General features: G+C 39.6%; 2 protein-coding genes across 3 annotated transcripts; one reads left to right on the plus strand and one right to left on the minus strand.

The window, feature by feature from the left end:
• The first annotated feature begins 8,090 nt into the window (after positions 1-8,090).
• On the plus strand, positions 8,091-12,799 carry atp6v1e1a (ATPase H+ transporting V1 subunit E1a). Its single transcript, XM_034141744.1, has 9 exons — positions 8,091-8,259; positions 8,701-8,766; positions 8,872-8,981; positions 9,539-9,605; positions 10,046-10,135; positions 10,229-10,297; positions 10,441-10,535; positions 10,677-10,764; positions 12,268-12,799. Exons 1-9 carry the CDS (start codon positions 8,227-8,229, stop codon positions 12,328-12,330), a joined length of 681 nt encoding a protein of 226 aa, XP_033997635.1. The 5' UTR covers positions 8,091-8,226; the 3' UTR covers positions 12,331-12,799.
• Positions 12,800-13,492: 693 nt separating this feature from the next.
• slc25a18 (solute carrier family 25 member 18) lies at positions 13,493-22,049 on the minus strand. Of its 2 annotated transcripts, none has more exons than XM_034141746.1 (10): positions 21,947-22,049; positions 20,489-20,872; positions 20,088-20,210; positions 18,272-18,327; positions 17,965-18,055; positions 17,454-17,569; positions 17,085-17,271; positions 16,494-16,657; positions 15,404-15,479; positions 13,493-15,291 (listed from the first exon to the last, which is right to left on the minus strand). In XM_034141746.1, exons 2-10 carry the CDS (start codon positions 20,506-20,508, stop codon positions 15,150-15,152), a joined length of 975 nt encoding a protein of 324 aa, XP_033997637.1. In that variant the 5' UTR covers positions 20,509-20,872; positions 21,947-22,049; the 3' UTR covers positions 13,493-15,149. The 2 variants fall into 2 exon arrangements, with proteins under 2 accessions (XP_033997637.1, XP_033997636.1); XM_034141745.1 differs by having other exon boundaries at positions 20,088-20,213.
• Positions 22,050-25,550: the final 3,501 nt, after the last annotated feature.

A 25,550-nucleotide genomic window follows, 5' to 3' on the forward strand; every position in this document is an offset into this window, starting at 1 on the left:
TGAAATAAAATGTATTTTGCTTGACTCGGTTTTTTTTTCTCTTAAACTCTTAGTTTTGCTTGATTCTGAGAAAGTGTTGCTTTATCTTTATGAAACAAAACTAATCCCATAATAAGGTGACTTAGCTTTAAAGTAAACGTGTATGACATTATGAATTGAGAATTAAAGTGGACCTATCATGCTATATTTAAATGATATATTGTAGGGCCATACCTATATAAGGTATATTTATACGTTTCTGTTTTCAAAATACCAAACAGATCATGCATTTTAGCCATGCCTCATTTCGCTCTATGTGCTGTTTGCTGTCTACGAGTCTGATTCTGCTGACCACGCCCCCCTGCAGGAGAGGTGAGCCGTGCTCTGATCAGCTGCTGGGCTGTCAGAAGAGGAGGAGAAAAAGAGATCTCCGTCCTCCATGTTTTATTATATAGAGTCGTTATTCATTTGTTTTAAAGCTCAATAAATAACAAAGAAGACCTTTGACCGGCACTTTTCTAATTTTGTCCGGAAGATTTAAACTTTAACGGACATCTTGACCGGCGAAAGTAACTGAAACTGAAACTCTGCCGCACGGTCCCCTCGTTCCTTGGAAGAGGCGGAGAGGTGGGTGTTTGTCATCTGCTGGTGGACTAACCGGAGAGAATTACAGTGCTTGCCTCGACGGGGAGGGATTGCATTGAATTAAAGCAGCGGGAGCAAACGCTTGCCTCGGGGAGGGAGAAAAAAAGCCACAGCGGAGAATAAACAGAAGGGTAACCATGGTAACTATGGGCGGGAAGTCTTCTTTGCTGCTTTTGTGGCAGACTACAGCGCCACTTACAGGCCTGGCATATGTACTACAGCGTCTCCAGCGCTTTCGAGCGGCAATGGCCAGCCGTGGCCCAACCCCACATTCCCCTGATAGGTGGAGAGTTGGCCCAATAGCCGTAGCGCCACCGTCCTGACGTCAGGACAGTGTTCAAATCTGGATCAGTTTTTATCAGATCCGTTGCAGCCCCTTTTTTAGAGATTTGGGTATGGAGGAAAATAGAGAGGGTTGTGTTTTCTGACACTTGGTGAGTTCCCTGGAACACCGGGGGCACATATTCATGTATAAAAGACGTACAAAAGTGCATTTTGCATGATAGGTCCCCTTTAAGTAAGCTTTCCAGTGTATCCTAGCAACTGCACGTAAAGGATATCAGTTAAGCGCGTGTAACAGAATTCCCCTAGTTGGAAAATGACATCAAGGTCATTAAAGCACCTTTCAATAACCTGAACTTTTGCACAGTTTAATAAACATCTTAAAGTAAATAACAATAAACAATAGCCCTTAACCCTGTAAGGCCCCCGGTTGTAATTTCTTTAAGCTATCCTAAAAAAGTCAGTAAATGTTTTTGTTTTTTTAAAAGACTACATTTACATAGTCAAAAGGTCCTTTTGTTCAGCCTCACAATGCTATTGGGTAGGAAATGTGTTTATAGGTCCTGACCTCTGGCCATACAACTGACACAACCAGGGGCGCCGCCAGGGATTTTGGGCCCCATGAAAAGATATCACTTTGGGCCCCACCAACAGGCCCAGGCCACGCCAACCAAGCACAATTGCTGTAACCACACCTCCAGAACCCAACCGACTCATTTATGCTTTAAATAACTCTACCTGTACAGGCTTGCATCTATCTTGTAGTCCAATACTAACCGCACAATATTTACTGACACTGAGCTGTGAAAATATAACACTGTGCAGACGTGCAATATTCTGCTGCAGTATAATTCACTATTTGATATAAGACTAACATTCCTGACAATAGATCTCAATAGTCATCTTTTATGGTGTAAACGCCTTTTTAATAATAACGTTTTTGAATGGAACATTCTCAACATGAATGCATAAAGCCAAATAAATATAACTTAAATATGTGGAAAAATACTGTGTTTGAAATGTATAATTGAAATTAGATGTTAGCTTTTTGTTTTGATATATATATATATATTGTATTCCAGTCTCCCTTCAGATATGTTATGTGGCATGTCATTCAACACAATGCTGCTCAGGTTCAGCATTCCAAGCATCTGTTGGTCCTGGCACCAGGGGGAGGGACAACTGATTTAGTATGAATAGCTGCTAAAAATGTACCTGCATTTATTAAATGTCAGCTAAAAGAGCAGTGAAATTAAAAACCTCTGAATGTTTTGTATAGATATTAACAGTACTTGATGTCAGCTTGGTAAAAAAAAACAACAATTATTATTTACAATGGACTACGCTTAGCTAACAGACACATTTCCACCATTCATGGACCACACCCACCTTTTCTTTTGAAACACTGGGTGACGTACTGTCGCCCTTTAGTCCCTCTCTCTTGTCTTTCTCTCCTTTCTTTTCTCTTTTGAAAGCCTGACTTTGTTAGTCGTTGAGACATGGTACACACGTAAGTACTAGCATCCCTGCTCCTAAAGGCCCTGACACACCAGGCAGTCACCAGAGAACTCGCCGACACCGACATCGACTGTTGCATCGGCGAGTTCTCCTGCGTCTTGGCCATGTGTCGCACTGGAACACACCACAAAGACTTCAGCCGAGCACGTACGAACTGCGCATGCGTGAGTGGCAATAACTCTCCTTACCAGCAGGCGGCGGTAGTGTGTATTCGTCATTCAAAATAGGCAACAACCGGAAGACAGAGAAGAAGAACAGACTGATATAAACAAACAAATAGCGTGTGCGTTCCATTTTCACTCTCGTCCATCGAAAACATGTTTTAGAATATAAAAATACATGAATGATGAAATGAGCACATAAAGTGCAGACATACTATAAAATCACAGTTAATAGACCTGCATCTGATGATCGCAGTGTTCTGGCGGGTGTGTAGTTTATTGAGTCAGCAATGTAGTAATGTATGTAATGTAATAATGGCCACTTCTTGCTAAATTTACATTTCCATGTGATGCTTTTATCCGAGGCGACTCACAATAGGTAAATGAACAGCAGTAGACAGTATCTCATTTACTTAGACACTGTACTTAAGGACAATGTTGAGGTACTTGAGACTAATCCTGCAACTTTATACTGACAAATAAACCGATGAGATGAAAAACCGGACTTGACCAAACAAATCACGGAGCTCTCAGCAGAGGACAGCCAGGGACGCTCCCGCCGATATCAGAGATGTCCCTGCTATGTGTGGGAGGTAAGAGAGGACATTTAAGGGCTATGTTTGATGTTTTTTAAGTATCACCTGCTGGGGTTTAGCTGCTGTCCTGTGCCTTCTTAAATCGTTTGTTTACGTCCCTCACTTCCGTTTCACTTCTCATTTGCTAGCTGAACAGCTGATCAGAGTGGTTTCTTGGCCCGATAGCTTGTGTCCGACAAATGGTCGACCGTGAAAGGCCAAATAAGGCGTGTCACGGCCGAGGGTTCGGGACACACCAAATTGACTTTGGGCGACAGGGCACGCTTTGTTGCCAGACAACCGAAGACGGCCGATATCGGCCTGGTGTGTCAGGGCCTTAACATGCTCTCACTCTCTGTAGAAAGTGCCGGCGGTGCCTCACCGCGTTTGGAGGCGGGACCAAACCATTACAAACGACGTTGACTCATGGAGGAGCGGAGCCATGTCTTAAGCCTTCTTAAGGCACTAAAACTTCGTTCTGCTTCGGCTGAGGAGCATGGCACTACAAGAAGAAGTCTAACCAAAGACTCTACTCGGGTAAAGAGAGCACGGACTTCTGGCAGCATAGCTTTGAGAGTGTTTACTGCGTCAGTGATGGTGCTGGATGGATATTGAAGCTTAAACATTGCCAGCTGCACCTCCAGTGAATTGCGATTCAGTTCTGGGTAAAGACTGACAACCTCTTCAACCTTTCCAGAGACTAGCACCCTTTCCAACTTGTTAAGAGTATCAAAGCTGCTCTGGTCAAAGAGCTTGGTCAACTGTACATCAACAGCATCTAGCACTTTGAAGAATTCGATTCTATAGTGCTCTTCAGTTGATGCTGGTGTGAACGCTGCTGCATTTCCTGTGTAACGCTTAGGAGGTCTCCGGATGTGAGGCATCTGGATGGTCTCAATGCCCATTTCACTGATCATGTCACAGGCCCTTGCATACATCTGATGGAAGCTTTCATCAGACCTCTTCACTCTAAGTGTTTTTTTCACGCAATCAACTGCAGCCAGCATCCCTGTGACGCTTCCAGTTTTACTCTGAAGGGAGCGGTTGAGGCACTCTAGTTCTTTAAGGGCTTCAGAGGCAAGAAGAAGGCAGAGCAAAGTGTGCCCCTTCTGAAAGCGTTCCAGGAGTCCTCTTGCGGTTGTGCACGTGTCAGAGGAGCCAGATGCAGCCATTTCCTCCAGACTGAGCAATACCTTTTCATACTGTCCTACAACTGCCTGAATGGCCACTAGCCTCACAAGCCATCGTGTAGGGCAGAGGGGCTTTAGAGTTATGAAACTCCCTGCTTCAGACTGGGCAATCTCTTTAAATATAGTCTTATATTTTCCAGACTAGTGGTAGAGAGTGCCAAGTTTGTGGACCAAATTCAGTGCATCAGACACAACAGGGGATGAGCTACAGGCTGTCTGAGTCACAAGGTTGACACAATGAGGACCACAATGGACATACAAAGCAAGAGGTTGCTTCTCTCTGAGAACTGCTTGAACTCCTTTGCTTTCGCCGGACATGTTTTCAGCTCCATCGTAGGTCTGCCCTCGAAGACAGGACAAGGGCAAGTTCAACCGCAGGAGAACATCAGTTGCCACCTTAGCCAAATTCTTCCCTGTCGTTGAAGACACATCATATAGACCTACAAAGTCTTCATGAGGGATAAGGTCATGATCCACATAACGGATACATATGGCCTCTTGTTCAACTCCCGAAACATCCTGAGTTCCATCAATAATAATGGAGTACTGAAGTGCGGGCAACCCCTGTACTGTATTTGTAATTCTCCTAACAATGGAGTTGGCCATGATATTCAAAACCTCATTTTGAATTACAGCACTTGTGTAATTGTTTGAGGGCTTACTCAGCCATCTCTTCAGCACATCATCACCCCCTGATCTGAGTTGCAGAAGCTGCCTTAGGTTGCCTTCATCACTGTCATGGCCACGCAGAGCTAGACCCTGACGAGCAAGAAAGCGAATTGACTGAACTATTTTGAGCAGACATGATCTCGCCTCTCTTTGCTGCTGTTCCTTGGCTGTGGACAGCTGAGTTTCAACACTTCGTTGTTGGTATGTGTGTGTTGTGATTGCAACTTTGTGTGCTTGACTCAGTTGGTGGGTTGAACATTTCTCAATTGCTCTTATCCAGTTTCGAAAACCAGCGGACACAAAGGCTTGATCCATATTTTTTGCAAGTGTGCTACTCTGTCTTTTGAAGGCTTCCATGCAATAATAGCAGAATACGCCATTCTCACTAGGAGAATAATGAAGCCACGGAAAGTCCCTGAACCACTTCTCCTGAAATCTTAGCGTCTTATTTGGAAGTTGCTGGGGTGGAATGACTCTTGGGTCAGGATGATTTGGCTTGCTATATACCTCAGCCTGGCTCTCACTCTCGTCCCTCTCAAACTGGCTCTCACTCTCGTCCCTCACTCTCGTCCCTCTCATGGCTCTCACTCTCCTCCCAGTCTAATCTTGCCTTCTCTTCCTACAAACAAAAGGGAAAAATGTAATAGGCCACACATTTTTTATACTGCCAAAAACGTAATATTAAGGATCCCCTGTGTAAGATTTCCGTCATTTCTAAAACATAATATTTGCATTGTGTATCATATGTTGACGCCGGGCTGTGTTTCAAAGCACTTGACTACACTCTCTGCCATTGTGTGTAAATAAATGACAATGATTTGAGGGTGCATTGTGGATTTACAGTTTGAAAGTGAGCATAGCCTAGGATGTATGGAGTCAGATCAGTCTCAATATTAGTAAATGCACACAAGGATTCACAAATGTATTTCGGATTTATATATAAATGACTCTCTCCACAAAAATATTTTTCAATGCACACAAAAATATTTATTGTTGTATATAAATGTAAAAAAATCCACAGATAAAAAAGAGTTTCACAAATATAGGCATTTTTCTGACATATAAATATTTCTTGTTTTAAGTAATGTAAAAGAAAACCACAATTAGTTATAATTTCCATAGTTTCCTGTTAAAAAAAAATGCATTTGTCATTTCCGTCAGGGAAGTCTCAAAAAAACAAAATGCAGAGGTTCACAAGAACAGCAGTTTAAATGCCCATTTTTTGTACATTTATATACAACAATAAATATTTGTGAGTGCATTGAGAGATATTGTTGTGGAGAGTCATTTATATATAAATCGCAAAATACATTTGTGAATCCTTCTGTGAGCATTTATTAATATTGAGACTGATCTGACTCCATAAGGATGTTAAATTCACCTAATGGTATCATTGACTTAAATGTTCAAATAAATGTTGCTCTTCTGTCTATATTGGTCATATGATGGCCCTTGACTGAAATGTTTCCTGTTCAATATCCCCACTGATTTCCTTAAAATTCTGGGATGAGAGTCCACATCACAATTTACTCTAAACTGTCATATCCCTTTCATCACTCACCTCAGCAATGGACCTCTCTCCACTGTCACTGCATTCTGCCTCTGACTCACTCTCAAGCGCCTAGATGTCAAGAGAGGTGGTGAAGTGATAATTATTTATTGAGCAGTAGCCTATACTCTTTCACATTGAATCATAACAAGTCATACTGAATGTAAATACAACTGACTCTAAAGTAAGTCCCAGTCTGTGACATTGGACATTTTGAAGACTCAAAGTCCCAAGCAGTAGGTAGAATATTAGCTAGTCTATATAATGTGCACAGAAAATAAATAGTTAACTGAATACTGGGATGGAAATTGCCTATAAGCACTCAGTAAAACATAAACACACACAAAAAGCTTCTGAATGATAAGAAGTATAATTAAAACATAATGTACATTACCATTTTGAGAGAGAGTAGTTAAAGAACTCAGAAAATAATCTCTTATCGAACTGAGGCTCCAGTCAAGTAAAACACACTGACTGCATCTACATGGACATCAGTAGGCCGTTTATGAGTATTATCCATTATCCTGGTTATGATCATATTGGGGATATGGTGTTTACATGAGCACAGAGAGTTCGGGTTATTCATGTTCCCTGTTTACATGATAAATACTAGTAACCTGGCATTTCGATGCCTTTTCTCATCTAAACTATTCAGTATTTGTATCTCGATCATGACATACTGTAAAGACGAAACTCCGCTCCAGAAGTGAGACGCTTTTGCCGCCATCACTGTTAACTGATTAACTGCTACCAGCTGATGACTTACTTTCCTCTTCTTTGAAAAGAAATTTCTTAAGTCCATGTTGTCTGGGGGAGAAAACATATCAAACCAAGAGATCGTCAAGTTTGATTTTCGCTGTATTAACAATGTCCTGAACATTTGGTGTGTGTGCTTTACCTCCGCAACCGGCATCGCTTCAGTTCATACAACAGATCTGAGCTGTCCACCGTAACTATGGCAACACTCCTTGAAAAATGCGCGCGCTATGTGAGAATCTGCCTTGGTACAAAGTAGCAGTGAAAACATGGTACGGAGTTTCATTGATTTGGGCATTCTCTCAATAAGCAAGTGGAATGGATTTGATAGTGAAGCACTGACACAGCACTCTACAAAGAGCGGCGAGTGGATAGACCATAGGATAGAGACCGATGCACGGACTTTCCACATGGTAAAAGTGTGGGGGTCTAAACTAATAATTTGAAAAGGTGGGGGGGACTTGTCCCACCCTCATATAATGGCTGCGACGCCCAACCTGAACAATTTAAAATACCATACAATATATTACGTATGGGATCTTGCAATTATATATTTAGAAAAACTGCCAGAAAGAGTGCAGACGATCCCTTGCATAACATCTTTAATATTAGCATTGTTAAAATAAATATCTCAATAGTATTTCGTGAGTCATTCTCTATTTTTGTTATAAAAATTGAGAGGGGAGTGGCGCCCCTATCTTGAATAAGTGTATTATTTTGAAACTTATGACCGGATGTTGTTTCTTGTCTTTAACCCTAGCTCGACGGATGAATGCAACAAGAAAAGGAAAGTGTTTTCTACCAACTGTCAGTGTTTATCTGCACCGTACAAGTGTTAGGGAATACTTTTTGCCCTTTTTTGACAAACGTTAAATAAAATAATAACATATTAAAGACCAGTCATGGCGCTCACCGATGCTGACGTACAGAAACAGGTAAAGTAGACAATTTTGACTCTGAACTGTCAAGTTTAAAACTATTTATCCCAGTGACGAAGTTATAAATTAAGCTAGCTGTAGCTTAACATGACAAACATTAACACTTGCTAACGGGCTAAAACTAGCGTCAGTTGCTAAATCATTATGCACAAGCTAACTGTCGTTAACTTATGAGGTTGTTACTAAACTTCTTTACGTGACACTTTATTTAGTAAAGTATGGGTTATTTAAAAGTGTTAACTGTTGTAAAAAAAAAAGCAAAACAAATAATGGTAATGTTCCGTTTCATATATTAGGGTTAATATTGTAGTGCTAACATTATTTAAAGTATGTGTTTAAGTAAGTATTGGGTTTTTGCTTGGTATGTACTTGCATTTATAAGGTTGACATACACTTGTTGTGACTTCAACATTTTAACAGACTAATTTGTTTTTGCAGATCAAGCACATGATGGGCTTCATTGAGCAGGAGGCCAATGAGAAAGTTGATGAAATTGATTCTAAGGTAAGTCTGTCTGTCTGTCTGTCTGTCTGTCTGTCTGTCTGTCTGTCTGTAATGTTTGCTGCAGGGATCACAGTCACTGGTCTTGTCATACCCATCTGTTTACAGGCAGAGGAAGAGTTCAACATCGAGAAAGGGCGTCTGGTGCAGACTCAGAGGGTGAAAATCATGGAATACTATGAGAAAAAGGATAAGCAGATTGAACAACATAAGAAAATGTGAGTTTTCCATCATTTGTAGTCAGTTTGAAAGATAACTTAATTGACCAAGGTGTTTGAGTAAACCCTTAGCAGAGAAAATCGAATTTATCCATTGACCCTTTTCACCATTTTTTACTTGAAAAATGTAGTTACAGTTAAGGTTTTAGAAAAAGAAAAACTTAATGTCAAAGAGATAGACCTCAAGTCCGACATCTTTGATTTTTAACTGTCAGACATTTTACATATCTGAACTAACATAACGACTGTGTCAACAAATCAGTTCTCACCAGATGAATATATATTTGTTCTCTTTGCTCTATTATGTTGTTGTTTGATAAATTCATGGAATCTCATTACAGTTTAGTTTGGCTACATATTTGTAACTAAATCTCCATAAGAGCATGAACATCACCATATCTGCAGTGTAAAATCCAATTGTGCCGGCAAGGGCGTTTTTTAATCAATGCAATGTGACGACTGGGTATCTCTCTGAACATCTGGATTAAAGGCGTGCAGCATTTCATGTTCATGTCTGCAGATAAAATACTCCTTGACCTTTCCTTTCACTCCCACAGACAGATGTCCAACCTGTTGAACCAAGCAAGGCTTAAGGTGCTGAAGGCTCGGGACGACATGATCACGGTAAAATCAATATGAATATTTTACACAGTTCATGTTACACAACTGACACATAACTTTCTCACATTTACATTCAGTATATTGATAGATGAATACAAAAACACATATGATAAGGTGCATGAGTGCTTATGTTTTGTCCTCATGTGATGAGGTAAAACCAACTTTGCAAAGTCAAACTAAGAGGTTCCTTGACAAAATATATATTTTTCTCTTCAAATGTTGTTTTTATTCTTAGAGAATTTTAGAATTTTCTTGTTTTTGTCATTCTCGTAAATGAAGCAATCTGATTGCAGAGAATATCCAGATAATATTATTTAAATAATTATATTATTTACCAACATTGGTCCTTATATGCCATCTTAAAATAAGAGGGTTGATGAGCAGTGTGACTCCAAAATCTAAATGAATCAGGAAACGTTTTTGTTCCTGTCTTCTTGTCTCAGGATTTACAGAATGATGCTCGTCAAAGACTTGCAGAGATTGCCAAGGACCCGGAGAATTACTCCGTCCTATTGCAGGGCATGTTGCTTCAGGTAAAATCCCAAACTACTCTCCTGTTGGGAGGACACAGGTGAGTCAACAACTTAGCGGTTTGTTTTCTGAGCCTTTTCTTTTACATTTTATAGGGATTCTTTCAGCTACTGGAACCTAAAGTGACCGTCCGCTGCCGAGAGCAGGACGTAGAAATGGTTCAGGTGACTATAGTGTGCCATGTGGTGAATATTGTACCAAGTTGTTTGAAAAAGCCAAGGTTATTACAACTACCTTTGCATCTTTTGTCACATTCATGATAGTCGCTAGCGCTGTTTTACAATTTTATGTTTAAATGTTTCGACAGGAGGCAGTTAATAAGAACATCCCCATCTACAGAGAGGCAGTGAAGATCAACATAGTCGTAAAAATCGACACAGTGCGCTTTCTTTCGTCAAACATGTGAGATGATTTTACCATCAACTCTATTGAATGTTTTTTCCAGAATACTTTTTGTATGATGACTATGATTCAATGTGTCAAGAAAAAGCTTTTTAAGCTATGCTTGCTGTTAATATTTGTGTCTACTCTTTGTTCTAACAGCTGCGGAGGGGTTGAGGTGTATAACGATAATGGGAAGATCAAGGTTTCCAACACCTTGGAGAACAGGCTGGAACTCATTGCACAACAGGTAGAGCATATTTGATTACATCTTTATACACAAACCTTTAAAGGTCCCATGTCATGGCCATTTCTACTGATCATAATTCCATTGTTGAGGTATACTAGAATAGATTTACATTGTGCAATTTTCCAAACTCACATTGGTTTCTCATACAGCATCTCTGTATAGTATGTGTATTCACTCTCTGTCCTGAACGGCTTGTTGGAGCTCCTGCCCAGGGGCGCCGTAAGGGGGTGAAAAGTTAGGACGATTCTAAGGGCCCGTGACTGACAGTGTGAGCTGGGTTAATTTCCTGCTTGCTGCGTGGGGTCTGCGAGACAGTGCGAATAGACGCGCCCCAAAACGTGGCGCACCTACAGTGTAAGCGCGCCACAGTTTCGCTGCTGCGAGGCCCCCCCCCCCCCAGCGCGTCACAGTTTCGCCGCTGAGTGTGTGTGTGTGTGTGAGGAGCTCCACGGATTGGTCCATGGGACCGGAAAAGCATGACATGGGACCTTTAACACATTTTAAATGTAGTTTCTGCTGTTTGCCTCTGGAGGGCAGCACATTCCTATACTTTATTTTGGAGTTACTTTATTGAGCAGTCTTTTTAAGCATGGGGAAACACTGATCCTTCTTTTTGCTTGGATTGTTTTGAAGGCAAGTAGATTCATTTCGATCAGTTATTGAAACTTTATTGAGCTATGCTATTTTCCAATTATAACTCTGAGAACACACGTCCCTACCTACACACTGCATCCTGTTAAAAGTAATTGTATAGGTTAATAATATAAGGGGCCTTTTTATGCTCATTTTCAGGTTTCATATTTTTTGTGCCTCTACTGTGACATGCTTTAATGTTCAAAAAGGTCTTTATTTTTCTCATACTGCCTCTTTTCACCTTCTGTCTGAAACCAGAGCCCAGTCTGCTCTGATTGGTTATCTGTTGTGATTGGTCAACTGCTTAGAGATATCCCACCCTTATCACGTACAATGTGTTGGAGATTAAGCCAAGTGCAGTGTTAAATAGTGATGTCACTATGTCACGGATGTAAACAAAGGAGTCCAATGGAGGCGTTTCAGGCAGGGTGGGAGTTTCAGGGAGAGAAACTCCCACTGGAGGGAACTTTGGGATTTTAGCCTTTTGTAGAGCATTACACACAAACCTATTCAACACACTACAGGAAAGAAAAACGCCCCAAAAAGCACAATAGGTCCCCTTTAACAGACTTCCTTTTGTCTGCACAAATTAAAAACAAATATGTATCACATGACTCAACCCTCATACAGACATTTTATAAAAGTAGTTTATAAAAAAGGTGATAGTGTTATTTTTGTTTGTGTGCTTCCCTCAGCACAACTCCCATAGAGAGAACACGTTTCAATCGGCAAAATGTTTGTCTTTTAGGAAATTACCAATATGATATAGTTATTTTCGGTGATTGTCATGTTTTTTTTACAAATGTATCCATATTTCCTCTTCTAGTTTCTCGTGTTTACTTATTTGTGTCCTCACTTAACACCTAACAGATGATGCCTGAAATCAGAGTGAAGTTATTTGGCGCCAATCCAAACCGCAAGTTCTTGGATTAACGGTGGATTTGAGGAAGGCAGCGAGGACATGCACGGGTGGAATAAACTGTACGAGGTGAACACAGACTTTCATCATACTGAGCAAGAGTCCTCACAATCACCCACCACACATTAAGGTCAAAGAGAAACCTGGTTTACTGCTACTGATGTGTTCATATATCTTTTTCTTTTTCTACTAATGGACTGAGTAATAATACAGCACATGCACTACAGGGAATGTCTTAAGGACTATTTTAAATTGCATTGCAAATATGTTTTCCTACTCTTGGGAAATGTTACTCTTTACTACTTGATCAATGTGATCAAAGCTACATATTAAGTCCCCAAACATACACATTTTCAGACTATAATGTGTGTGATTAACTGGTATGTTTGCCAAATATCCCTTGTGTGTGTATAGAGAGGCGAAGTCCCTCCCCTTCCGGTGGGACTCATGGGACCTTATTTCGGAAAAAGTTTGTATTGAAGTCAATGGAGAGAGAAAGATTATCTTTCGATCCCGTTTGAATTGTGCCACGAATTACACATATGATGTTTGTCAATCTTAAATAATAATTTCCATTTCAAAAAATTCACAGTTTGTCGTAAAACTGTTGAAATATAAGACTATGAAAAATATGCAACTAGAAAGACTACAAATCCCAGATTCCCGGTCCCGCATGCTGGCTCTTACGGAACCGACTAACTCCCCTTATGTGTATGTACAGCTCTCAACATGCCCAGACTTGTAGTGATTTTCACCTCTTTTAATACTTTTCGCTTCATTCTGAAAGAAAGAAGTGAAATGTGCCAACTTGACGGCCGTGTTGGTGTGTGGTGCGAGACGGGAGATGTAGTTCATTGAGCGGTTCCACAAAAAAAAGTGTTACTTCACAGTTTTACGACACATTTTTATTTTTTTGACTTGTAAAATTATCTTTTAAATTGACAAACATCATATGTGTAATTCATGGCACAATTCAAACGGGATCGAAAGATAATCTTTCTCTCTCCATTGACTTCAATACATAATTTTTCCGAAATAAGGTCTCATGGAGCTCAACTGGAAGGGGAGGGACTTCGCCACTCTATACACGGTCAGCAAAAAGGCTGTTTACCAAAGTTGTGAAGCATTTAACATAAGAAAAAAAACAAATAAATAAATGTATTTGACACAAAGTAATCCGCATGTATGAGATATCTTTATTTACAGCTTGTAAACAAACATTTGACTCAGGCAAAGTTCACTCTACAATGAGGAAGATGTAGTAGCCTAGGTACACTAGCGATATCAAATTGTGCCTTGCATTAAAAATGTAAAAAAAAAAAAAAGGAAAAAGCTTTTAGTGCCACCCAGTGGCAACACAACGTGCCATACTCCCTCAGTGGGTCTAACAGAAAGAATTGTCCTCGCTAAATTGGACCAAATCAATGTTTCAGCACCACCAATTCCACCGAATCCATTTAAGACTTACAGTTCTGATGCTTTAGAAACGTACAGCAGTGATAAGGCTTTAATTGCATTTTATTTTAGTGTTTGTGTACACGTTATTTGAAGCAATGTATTTTAACGTGTAGCAAAATGAGCTCCAGGTTTCTTGCATGTTTTATTTAAATCCTTTCTAGTAGGGTTGCAACGGTATAGAAATGAAAAAAAAAATCATAGTGTAACACAATCATATTATTATTATTGTAATCATCAGTTACAGTACAGATTTATAACGATAAACGGAATTACGAACTTTTTAACAAAAATAGCATATTACTATGTTTTCTAAAGCATGTTAGCTGCACTATAGCATGTTAAAGCAACTACCAAATAAAAGATAGCATCATCTGTTTGCTTATAAAATATATGTCCTATTGTTATTATAATAAACAATTTAGCATTGTAGGTGAGCGAAAGCACAGTCAGGCTGCCCCTGTCTTTACATTTTGCTCACCCTATCGTCAGTTTGTTTCCTTGACACTGTAGATAAGCAAATGCACCTTGCATAATAACCGTCACTTTTCATACAACTGTAAACCATGAGACCGTTGCAACCCTACTTCCACACTGTGTAGAGAAGAAGAAGGCTATACGAGACAGTGGCAGTCTAACCTGTGACCTTTAGGCAGGTGAGTTAGGGGTATATTGTACGCTAATGCACGGGATTAAAGCATTACCATCAGATTAACAAATGACCTTAGTGTTTCTGGCAGCCAGCACCTCCCAATCCACTGAGGGAATACAAAATGGAGTGTGAGGGACGCGTAACAAGCTAGGCTGAAGGAGATTAAGCTCCATTTCCAGAGAAAACACATGATTGGCATTTAACGTCAAATTAGCCACTGACAACAAACCGTCATGACTTGATAAAGATTGAAATGAGAATTGTCACTTGCATAGAATGCATTCTCCGTCCTGACCTTTATAAACGATCAGATTAGTAGGCAATTAAGTTAGCAGCCTCGAACAACATGCAGCAGCCTCTTATCCCGACAGAATAATCTCTCTCAGGTGAAAGGAACAGCTCCAGACATATTGCGGCAAGAACACGGGGATAAACCCCAATACTTTGGGACACATACCCTCAGATTAGTCACACACATACACAGGTCCCTGTTTAACCACGGAACCCCTTTGACAGCATGTATGATCCTAGAGAAACATGATTAGAGTGAACCCTTGGGTCCACATATTAGTAAAAAGAGCCTCTTCATATTGTAGACCATTCCTCGTCCTTTGGTTAGCAGATGGTGGCCGTATTTTCCCTCTTTCTGTATTCACCTTTCACTCAGTTGTGTCATTCATTTGTCGCAGAGACAACAAAAACCTCCACATCCAATGCCAAGCAATGCTATCCCAGCAAATCTAGCAGCGTCTCCCCTACCCCGAGAAAGTAGACACCCTGCGCAATGCCAAACAGGGGAGCGATGACCAAAGCACGACATGTTGCACCCTTCAGGAATGCTGATGGGCCCTCCCGCATCATGATGCGCCTGGAAAAGTACACAGACAAGAGGACCGGATGAATGAAAGAAAAATGCTACAAGGCTCCTACACTCATGAATATTAAGGCAAAATATGTTTAGTTAAAGACTCAAATCTTACTGCGTGCAGTCAACAATTCCTTTGTACGTGTCCTCGCCCGCCCCTTTTTGCAAGGTCTGCAGACGAGTCTTGATGACTGTAAACAATAAAAACACAGAAGTACAGTCAAATCAAAGACGTCAGGTATAGCAGGATGGGGCCAAAAAATTACAAATTGTAAATAATGCACACATGTAGTGTAATGATAACCACATTTAAGAGGTCAGAATTCTCATATTCACTCCCTAACTAACATTTTTTAATATTTAAAAATGACCATAGTGTAAGTGCAGCTGGCATTGATGATAAATGATGCCAAAGTGTCTTCAGACACGGCCAATAACGATTTATAGTTTGCTAACATTAGCTAGCCTTAGCAACCATAGCTTCTGGTCATACTGAAACAAGTGAGGCTGTTTATCTATACCTTTGTGTGTTATTATTTGTATTTTGTATTTTGTATTTTTATCTTTTAAAAGTTACATCGCGAACTTGACCAAATAAAAAAAAAAGTCTTGCAACTTAGACTTTAACACCAATGACTTGTGGCTTTACTTTGATTTCAGAGAAGATTTAAAAGTATGATATTTAAAAAGTGTACAATGAATTTCTGTTAATTTCCTGAATGAACAAATGTTAACAGTATCCATTCCCTATAAAGTCGACACTTAATTCCCTAGATCTCCTTTTTGAACCAATGTCACAGCTTCCAATTAAGTTGTAGGAAAGAAGCACAGAGAACTTAAAGTACGTTATTGAGCAATTGTTGAGAAAAAGTATACCACAGAAAATTAAGTTTGAGTACAAGGTGCTATACAGTGGTAAACAAAAAAACTAAACGAATTACAGTATACAAAACCGATTATTGCAAAAATGACTTTAGATTTGGTGAAGAGCGGATCTTTACTTTTCTAGGACTCTGAACTAGAAATGTAGGGCTTGTTACGTGACTTGGTACTTGAATGCAAAATACTTGAGTCTTACTTGGGACTATTTGGGAACAATGACTTGGCCCATCTCTGTACTTTACCATATTTCAATCAAGCATTGCAATTACGACTGTTGATGTCATCTTTGTGAATAGCAGAGGTGGTTTCATTCTGCCACTCACCATCCAGTGGTGTAACAGCCACAGCTGCCACAGAGCCTGCGCCGCAGCCTGCCATAAACGACTGCCAGAATGGCGCCCGGGCCTGCACATCACCCAGTTTTTCACGGCCCAGCGCGTTTAGGTTGGCAAACAGCGGGAAGTAGATCATTGAGAAAGGGACATCTCTGAAAGAGATAAACATGGGATGAACTAAAAACAAAGAGGTAGAGTAGAAAAGCTGAAAGAGAGAAATGGCTCCATTCAACCGCAGTAGGCCTACAGCAGCCAGACATAGCTGCAGGCATCCATTGATTCATTAGAGTTGATTGGCGGAGGGGCCAGGAAATACGACAAACGCAGTGTAAGTTATGCAATGAACAATCGACTCGCTACACTAAAGCAGTGATGATTGGGTTGAAACAAAGTACAGTCCAAGCCGTAGCACACAAGAATCTGAATCAAGAATAAACATCTCTTAAACCTGGGTTTAACACCGACCTGATTTTAGGCATCTGAACAGAAATCTGCATACATGCATGTACATTTAAAGAACAAAAAGTAAACAAATATTCTGTATTGAGTCTGGTAGTGTATGTTTACATATCTGTATACCTCATTAAGGTGGCTCCTGCCCCCCTGTAGAGTCCTGCCAGTCCTTTAGTCTTTAGCAGCTCCGCAGTGATGCCCATGGCCGAGGCCCGAGGTGGAGGGCTCGGCCGCGCTGGCGGGGGGGCGACCAATGTTGGTGCTGCACCAGGGGCAGCAGCCTGAGCTGGAGTTGGGACAGGTCTCTGGGCAGCTGATTGTCAAAAACAGAAAAAAAACTGGTTAGAAAGCACATGCAGGTAAATGTCATTTCTTAGATTTACTTTCCAGATGATGTGCAGCCTTTTGCGCTTACATCAACGATGACACACTGCCTTTTGGTATTTGTACCATGAAAGAACACATGAAGAGAAAACATTAACTCCAGTGACTCACCAAGCCTTCCTGCATCCTGCAGCTGGATCTTAAGCATCTCCATGGGAGTGGTGACGACCACCTGACAGGTCCCAGCCCCACAGCCTGCCAGTACCTCCCCCCACAGGGGCAGATGCCTGGAAAACATAAAATAGTGACATTATAGATATGCTGTAACCCTAACCCCTTTTTTCCTTCTCTTTTTTGCAAATTTCATTTATAAGTCTAAGGCCTTAGACTTAAATGCTTAAAACAAGATTAACAAACACATTTTACCGACATAAAAAATGTGTAAGAAATGGGCTGTCACAATTTTAAATGAACGCTACAAGATTATCTTGACCAAGATAACTCACTTTAATAAACGCTATATCAATATAATTGTTTTTCGCCAATATCACCATAACCCTATGTAAGACCATGATCATTTTGTATTTATTTAAAGAAAACAGTATCTAGTGCAAAGTTGGTTGGAATGCTTTTTCATGTAGCTTCATTATGTTGTATCATTGATGGTCAATAATCAATGTACCCATCTCTAGAAAGCTTCTGCCTGAAGACGTCATTGGCAGCCAGCTTGATGGCTTTCTCTGGTGTGACCAAGGTGAGGTTCACCGCAGCACCTGGAAGAGACAAACACGCAGATGTCAGTGACACACAACAGATTCCACTCAGGTACACAAATAGAACCAACCCTACACAAGAGCTTACGGCTCAGGTCTAACCGCTGAACAGATGCTCACAGGACCAACAACAGCGTAGGATGCCAGTTTAAGCTCAGTCATTTAAAGCACAGTTGTAGGGTTGTTTGTCTCAGGGATTAGAAATTCAAAAAATACCTCTGTAGCATCCAAAATAGCCCTCCGAGCGCACCGTCTTTGACAAGCAGTCCAGCCTTAGAAGACAAAAACAAGGCGATTGACATTTTGTCTGTTTCTCAGTGAATAAACAATAAACAAAACAGAATCATATATTTTATAATCACTGGTTGAAAGTAACTATGTGCATTTGTGAGTATTGGACTTAAGTACATTTGTGAGGTACATGTACTTTACTTATAATATTTTCATTATACTTCTACTCTACTTGGCAGCAAATATTGTACTTTTTACTCACTACATTTATTTGAAAGCATTAGATACTAGTTACTTTTGCAGGTTTATAATATTATTACAAAAATGCAATCTACTAATACACTTTAATGTAGTATTATGGATGGAGATATATGGCCATTATAAAAGTTATCTAATTAGAAAAAAAAATCCCAAATATTCCATATTCCAAAAATTGCCACTTCTTTTTTTTTATTATTTAACTTCAATTATTGTATTGCATTTATTGCTACATGTATGTACTTCAATGTTAGACTTGGTAAAGGTGACTTTACTACACTATTTGGTAATTTAGCTTATAATACCATAATGTGTGTTGATTGAACAATGAAGTAGCTGCAAATAAAAATACATATAATTATAGATACATACAAGGCTGCTGTCAAGTTTCATATGGAAAATATCCACAAAAAAAACTTGGAATAATGACCTACACTTTAACCAAGATGTTACAAATACTGATTATGAATGCGTCCAAGTTCCCCTAGCAAAACCCCTGAACTGCTCGTACAGAACTGTAGGAGCAGCTCTGTGGAATCTAATTTCCATCTCTGACTCACAGCTGAAAACTACAGTTTAAAAAGTGCTGGTTAACACAGGATGGCCACACCCAATCAGAACGATGCCCAACAGATGTGCGCAGTTACAAATGAAGGGTCTTTTAAGGAGAAGTCTTTTATTCTGTAAATCTTGAATTCGTGTCAGATTAAAACTTCCTCAAAATAGATCTGGTTTTGTTTAAGTTACTATAGCAACCGAAAATACACAGTCATTCCTCTGATATGAGTGATTTTGCACAAACTCACAAAAACAGCGTTCAAAGATGGGATGTCAGTGTTTATTTGTTCTGCTCCACCCTCTGAGACTCATTGGGAAAGTATGTGGGTCAGCTTCAGTGGTATAAAGTATTGAAGTACATTGACTCAAGTACTGTACTTAGATACGATTTTGGGGTACTTGTACTTTCCTGAAGTATTTCCATTTTATGCTACTTCATACTTCAACTCCACTACATTTTTGGAGGCAATATTTTACTTTTTACTCTACTACAGTTATTCAACAAAATGAGTTACTAGTTATTTTACATATTCACATTATAAGCTAATACATAGTATACATAAACTAATACAAAAACTATGACATAAAAGTATAGGTTGAGGTATGGAGCAGCAGTATACAAAGTCATTAAATTAGCTCCACCTTTACTAACTTTGATGAACACATTAATGCATGAATAATTGTAATCCAGTCATTTAATATATTTCAATTTAAAACAGGACATTAGGCACAGTAAGCACTTACTTTAAACTGAGTATTTCTTCCGCCTCAGCATTTTTTTTACAGTTTAGAAAGTTAGATATGCAGAAGAAAGATGTCTAGGTGTCTTTTGCAATTCCCTGACTCAAAGTTTAATTTAGAGGCTTGTGTTGTATTGTTCAGGGATGCTAAAACATAAAAAAGCATTTAAAACTCTATATTTGCAAGTGTGTGGCAGATCATTTACAGTATTGGGGTTAACTCGGGTGAGGGGAGCCCTACTCACATTCCTTCGTAGACTTGGACGCCCTGCTGGTTCTGCAGGCGGGTCTTGGCCAGGTCAATAGGAAACACACATGTCACACCAACCAGGCCTGCCACGCCCCCATTAATCAGCTTAGCAGGGAGGCTGCTAAAGGATCAACACAGACACACGCATGCACGCACCCACGTAAATGCAGTCGCCCACACAACGCCACGCAAACACATCCATTCATGGACCAAGATACAAAATACACACACACACACACACACACACACACACACACACACACACACACACACACACACACACACACACACACACACACAAAGAGTGTAAACGCTAAATCCAGCAGCTGCTTCCACTTAGTGAATACAATTTGATCTGTAGTCATTAGTCTAAACAAACACGTTAAACTTACTTACCTAACTTGCTTCTCCGCCATCCTGCTTGTGTTTGGGCTCCAGGCCCACTACTCCTCCTCTCCTCCTCCTCCTCTTCCTCCTCCTCCTCCTCCACGTACCCCTCCTATTCGTCTTCCCTTTCCTCTTCCTCTTCCCTCCCACACTTTAGCGCAGAGAACCAAAGTTGTCACCACAGCTCAAAGCTCACCTGCCCACCCACGCCACAAAAGCTGATCACTGCTTCTGTTAATGCGGCAGCAATTGGCCACCTTCTTCTTCTCCTCCTTGGTACAGCAGGAGTGGAGGATTTTTGTTTTTTATGGCAAAATCACTGATGTTTGATCTCCTGGCCAGCTTTCCTGCTTTGTTGTATATTACACCAAAACCAAATGTCTCTCCCACTGCCTGGAAACACAAAAACACACACAGTTTGATGTGGTTTGAATGATTTCAAAGAGTACAAATAAGGACCAATATTCCTCTATTCTAAATGATGCTTTGTGAAGGCATTCAAGGCCATATAAGTGTATCTTTGTGGTGGAGGGTTGACACACCTAACATTAACCATAAGAGCCAGGCAAATCCAGACTCATAAATGTGAAAAGTGGAATATCCCAGGACCAACACACTGGACATCACAGGACATCTTGAGTCTCTCTAATCTGCCAGCTAAAAGGGATTTGATCTAGCAAAGGAGACCTGAAAATGAGAGGCTTACCGGTATTCTTTTACCACATTTGGAATCCAGTATTTAACAAAAGACTGGATTTGAATGGAAGTGGGAAGATTTGTTTGACTAGTTTCTTTTCTGTAGTTGTTCTATAACAGTAAGTAAGTACAATAGTTTGCAGCCTTAAGATAATCTCAGATAATAAAAAATGATGTTGAAGCCTTATCTTGGGTTCACAGCTCTTGCTTTTCTTTACAATGTTTGCCTGTTTCTTCCTTTCTTTTTCTGCCTTTTTCCTCTCCTGACTTCCCCCTTCCCTCAGCTCCCTAATTAATCTCTCTCTTAATCTCTCCACCACCATTCTGCCTCTATTTTTACCACTGTTAACCTTCACTCTATCCCCCACTCTCCTCTCCTCTGAGAGTAAAGGAAGCAATCAATTCCCCTTGGTCATCGTCTCATCCTGAATTGTATAATTCATCTCCAAATATATATATTTCCTTTTTACTCTGTCTTTTCCATTGCGGAATCCTAGTCACATTCTACACATGCCTTTCACTGAGCCTCTTTCTGTGAAACTTTCTTTCAGCTCAGCTGCATTCACCCACAGTAGTGACCATGCCAAAGCACAGACAAGGGTGCCTCACCCCAAGCCAAACCTAGAGCTCCCAGACCTCAGTTCCCCCCCGAAAAACTGCACTGGCTCGCACAGTTCACATACAGCACAAATCCTCACAAAACAGCTTTCATAAAATAAAATCATATTCTTCCATAATAGGGATAAAGCAGTGGGGGAATGGGGGTCTTACCTCTGCCGGTGCATCCCACAGACAGGATCAAGCTGTCCACTTTCCTTTCACTTCAACAATGCTTGCAGCAATGGTAGTCAAGCGAGAGCGATCTGAGAGAGCCAGCCGCCACTCAGGGGCCGTTGCACAAACACCAGCATTGTCCTGCAGCCTAAGTCCCTCCCTCTCGTGGTGACTCCATGTGTGACACGGCCCTGGCAACACAGCTCTGCACTAACACAACTCGACATAAACTCATGCTGCTACCACAAAGCACGCAACACACGGCAGGAAGAAATACCCACACTGTGTATCCTTTCTAAGAATATATTTACATAAAACAACAACTAAAAAGGCTGCCCATCAGTAATGAGCTCTCTATTCAACAGTCTTAGTATTACATAATACCTCATTGAATTCCACAAATGTTCACAGACTTACAATTACTACCAGAGTAACAGTGAAATACCAATGTGATTATCACTCTTCGGGACATTATTATTGAGAAATATCTAAAGGTAATTAAAGGATAATAAGGTTATATAAGGTGGTCAACAAATAGTGCATGTGACTGCCACAGCAACCACTCATTGGCTCTGAACACGTTTTTTTTTCATGAGCATTGACTATTGTATTGATTCTTGCCGATGGAAAAACAATTACTATCAGTGATCACTTCACTCATCAGCTGAGAAAATCTTTCATTAAGGATTGTTTAGATTTGCTTTAGCATTTTAAACGGTTTTAAAAAAAGGTTCCTTGTGTTAAAAAATAGAAACTTGCTTATGGTCTATATATCAATATGTGGCATTTAACCCGTGTTGGAAGAAGTAGTCAGATCCTTTACTTACTTACTTACTTGTTTTGTTTGCTCCCCATTGTCTGTTTTGTTTTGTCTGTCCACCATGTACAGCGACCTTGGGTCCCTCGAAAGGCGCTTTATAAATTCCATTTATTATTATTATTATTATTATTATTACTTAAGCAAAAGTACAAATACTATGGTCTGAAAATATTCCACTACAAGTAAAAGTTGTGATTTCAAAATTCTACTTAAGTTAACCCTCCTATTGTCTTCGTTTCCCCCCCCCCTACGTCAAATTTGACCGGTCCTGTTTTAACTGCTATTACATTAACACAAAAACCATTAATCATCACCACATTTCATTTAACACCCTTTCAAACTGTACATATTGTATCAGACTAATGGTATACATGAAAAACTGCAGTAAATATACAAAGAACAGACAATGAACATGTATTGTGTGTGCCAGGTGTGATTCACATGGGGGGATTGGGCACATAAGGGGGGGGAACACATCTAGAGTGTGTGTGTGTGTGTGTGTGTGTGTGTGTGTGTGTGTGTGTGTGTGTGTGTGTGTGTGTGTGTGTGTGTGTGTGTGTGTGTGTGTGTGTGTGTGTGTGTGTGTGTGTGTGTGTGTGTGTGTGTGTGTGTGTGTGTGTGTGTGTGTGGGTGTGTGTGTGTGTGTGTGTGTGTTTTATCTGATCCGGATGGTTACTAATTCCTTTTCTTTATGGCGGTCATTTTTGACCGGGAACACCATGGGTGTTGCAAAGTTGACTAAATCATCCAAAATGCAATGAAAGTGGTGATCAGCAATTGTATATGTTCAAATGTCTACTGTGAAGGATATCATAAAGCCTTAATGCAATCGAATGTAAAACAAAAAAGTTATGATTGATGAAAGTAGTAAATCGGTCAGATTTGACCCGAAGACAACAGGAGGGTTAAAATACAAAAGTAATGGCATCAAAATATACTTAAAGTACAACAACTAATCGTACTCATTCTGCACAATGACACATGTAAGAATAATATAAAGTACAGGAGTATTATCAACTAAATGTACTTCAAGTATCAACAGTGAAAGTACTGGTTATGCAGAATGGATCTTTTCGCAGTATTATATCATTATGGTTATTAAATTATCCTGTTTTTGAGCATTTTAGTATAGTAGTTGTTCAATTTGGACCAAATGTAGATACTGTGTAGATTAGTACTCACCTCTTCAATCTGGCTTTTAATGTGTGATTGTTTTTGTATTGCTTGATTTTTATTTGACTTTAACTATATATATTTATTTGTTGTTCTTTTCTTTTCTTTTCTTTTCACTATATCTGTAAAGCGTCTTTGAGCACCTGTAAAAGCGCTAACAAAATAAATCTATTATTATTATTATTATTATTATTATTATTATTATTACTGCATTATACCATATCAGCATAGCATGCGTTTTTATATGTACACAAAAAATGGGTGAATGTAAAAATAAATGCAGTGGAGCAAAAAGTAGAATATTTGCCTCTAAAATGTACTGGGGTAGAAGTACAAAAACCCTTTAAATGGAAATACTGAAGCAAAGTAAAAATATGTCAGGAAAGTACTTAGGTACAATACTTGAGTAAATGTACTTAGTTACATTCAACCACTACATTTACTTTGTTGAAAAAGTGTATGTATATGTGTATATATTTTGTGTTTGTGCCATTTGTTTCCTTACTCCTCTCTTTGGACAGCAACTGATTTAAAGGTGCCATGAAAGCACTCCCAGAAAGAGTTCACCACTGCTTTATATACCGGACCAGTGTGTGTTCTGTGATCTAACCGAGAACTCTTCTTTGGGGTTTTTTGTTTCAATGGGCCACTAAAATCACCAGGGTTACAGCGCATACTAAGATACACTCCATGATGCTGAACCAGAAAAAACAGCAGTGATGAACTCTCAAATGTCCAACAGTAGGGAGCTGCCTTAATAAATAAAGTTAATTTGAATTCAAGGAGTAAAAAAACTGAAGGCAAAGAAGCTGGTATTTAAATATACACTCTGAATAGCATCCCTTAACCTTCTATTTTTTTCCCAGCTACCATAAAACACTGAGTTTTGAATTTGAAAGTTGGGCTTCCCCATGTGGCTCAGTTAAGATGACTTGGCTTGCTCTGTTGCCTAGCAATGTCACACACCTCACATGGGACTGACGTAAGAGTATCACATTTTAGTCAGTGGCAGTTCTAGACCAATTCTACTGGGGGGGCCAGGCTGGGGCCAGTTATTTCATGAGAGGGGCACAATAAAAGTGGGTTAAAAAGACAAAGACAGTTTAAAGTAAATGTGTAAAATAAACATAAAATACAGTAATTGGTATTTGTTTTTGTAAAGTTATTTGTTTTAGTCAATTTAAGTTACAGTCCTTTGTTTCAGTTTTTTTTTCTCATTTAGAGTATTTGTTTTAGTTACTTTAAGTGACAATGTAATTAAAAAACATAAACAGTATTAGCTTTTATATAACAGTTTACTCTCCACTGTACATCCGGGTAACTGATTTTATTTAGTTCCAATAAATCGTAATATTATTTGTAACCTTTTTTTTGGAGGGGGGCCACAGGGGGGTCCCTGGTCAGTGTTACGGGGGCACTGGCACTGAAAAATAACTAGTAGCTAATGATGCCGCATAAATGGAATGGAGTAAAATGTAGAATAATGAGTTTCAGAATCAGAAATATTTTAATAATCCCAGGGGGGGATTGACAGTTGTTCTATTTTAAAATGAATAGAATAGAATAAAATAAAAATAAAATAAATATATTATATAAACATAAGAAGTA

This window comes from Trematomus bernacchii, unplaced genomic scaffold (assembly GCF_902827165.1).
Source record: "Trematomus bernacchii unplaced genomic scaffold, fTreBer1.1, whole genome shotgun sequence".
NCBI classification, from domain to species: domain Eukaryota; kingdom Metazoa; phylum Chordata; class Actinopteri; order Perciformes; family Nototheniidae; genus Trematomus; species Trematomus bernacchii.

Coding starts and splice junctions, on each gene's coding strand:
- atp6v1e1a (XM_034141744.1), top strand. CDS start 8,227: ATGGCGCTCACCGATGCTGACGTACAGAAACAG. Junction 8,767..8,871: donor TTGATGAAATTGATTCTAAG/GTAAGTCTGTCT, acceptor ATCTGTTTACAG/GCAGAGGAAGAGTTCAACAT. Junction 10,136..10,228: donor TGCAGGGCATGTTGCTTCAG/GTAAAATCCCAA, acceptor TACATTTTATAG/GGATTCTTTCAGCTACTGGA.
- slc25a18 (XM_034141745.1), bottom strand. CDS start 20,508: ATGGCGGAGAAGCAAGTTAG. Junction 20,214..20,488: donor ATGGCGGAGAAGCAAGTTAG/GTAAGTAAGTTT, acceptor TTGATCCTTTAG/CAGCCTCCCTGCTAAGCTGA. Junction 18,056..18,271: donor CTATTTTGGATGCTACAGAG/GTATTTTTTGAA, acceptor TGTCTCTTCCAG/GTGCTGCGGTGAACCTCACC.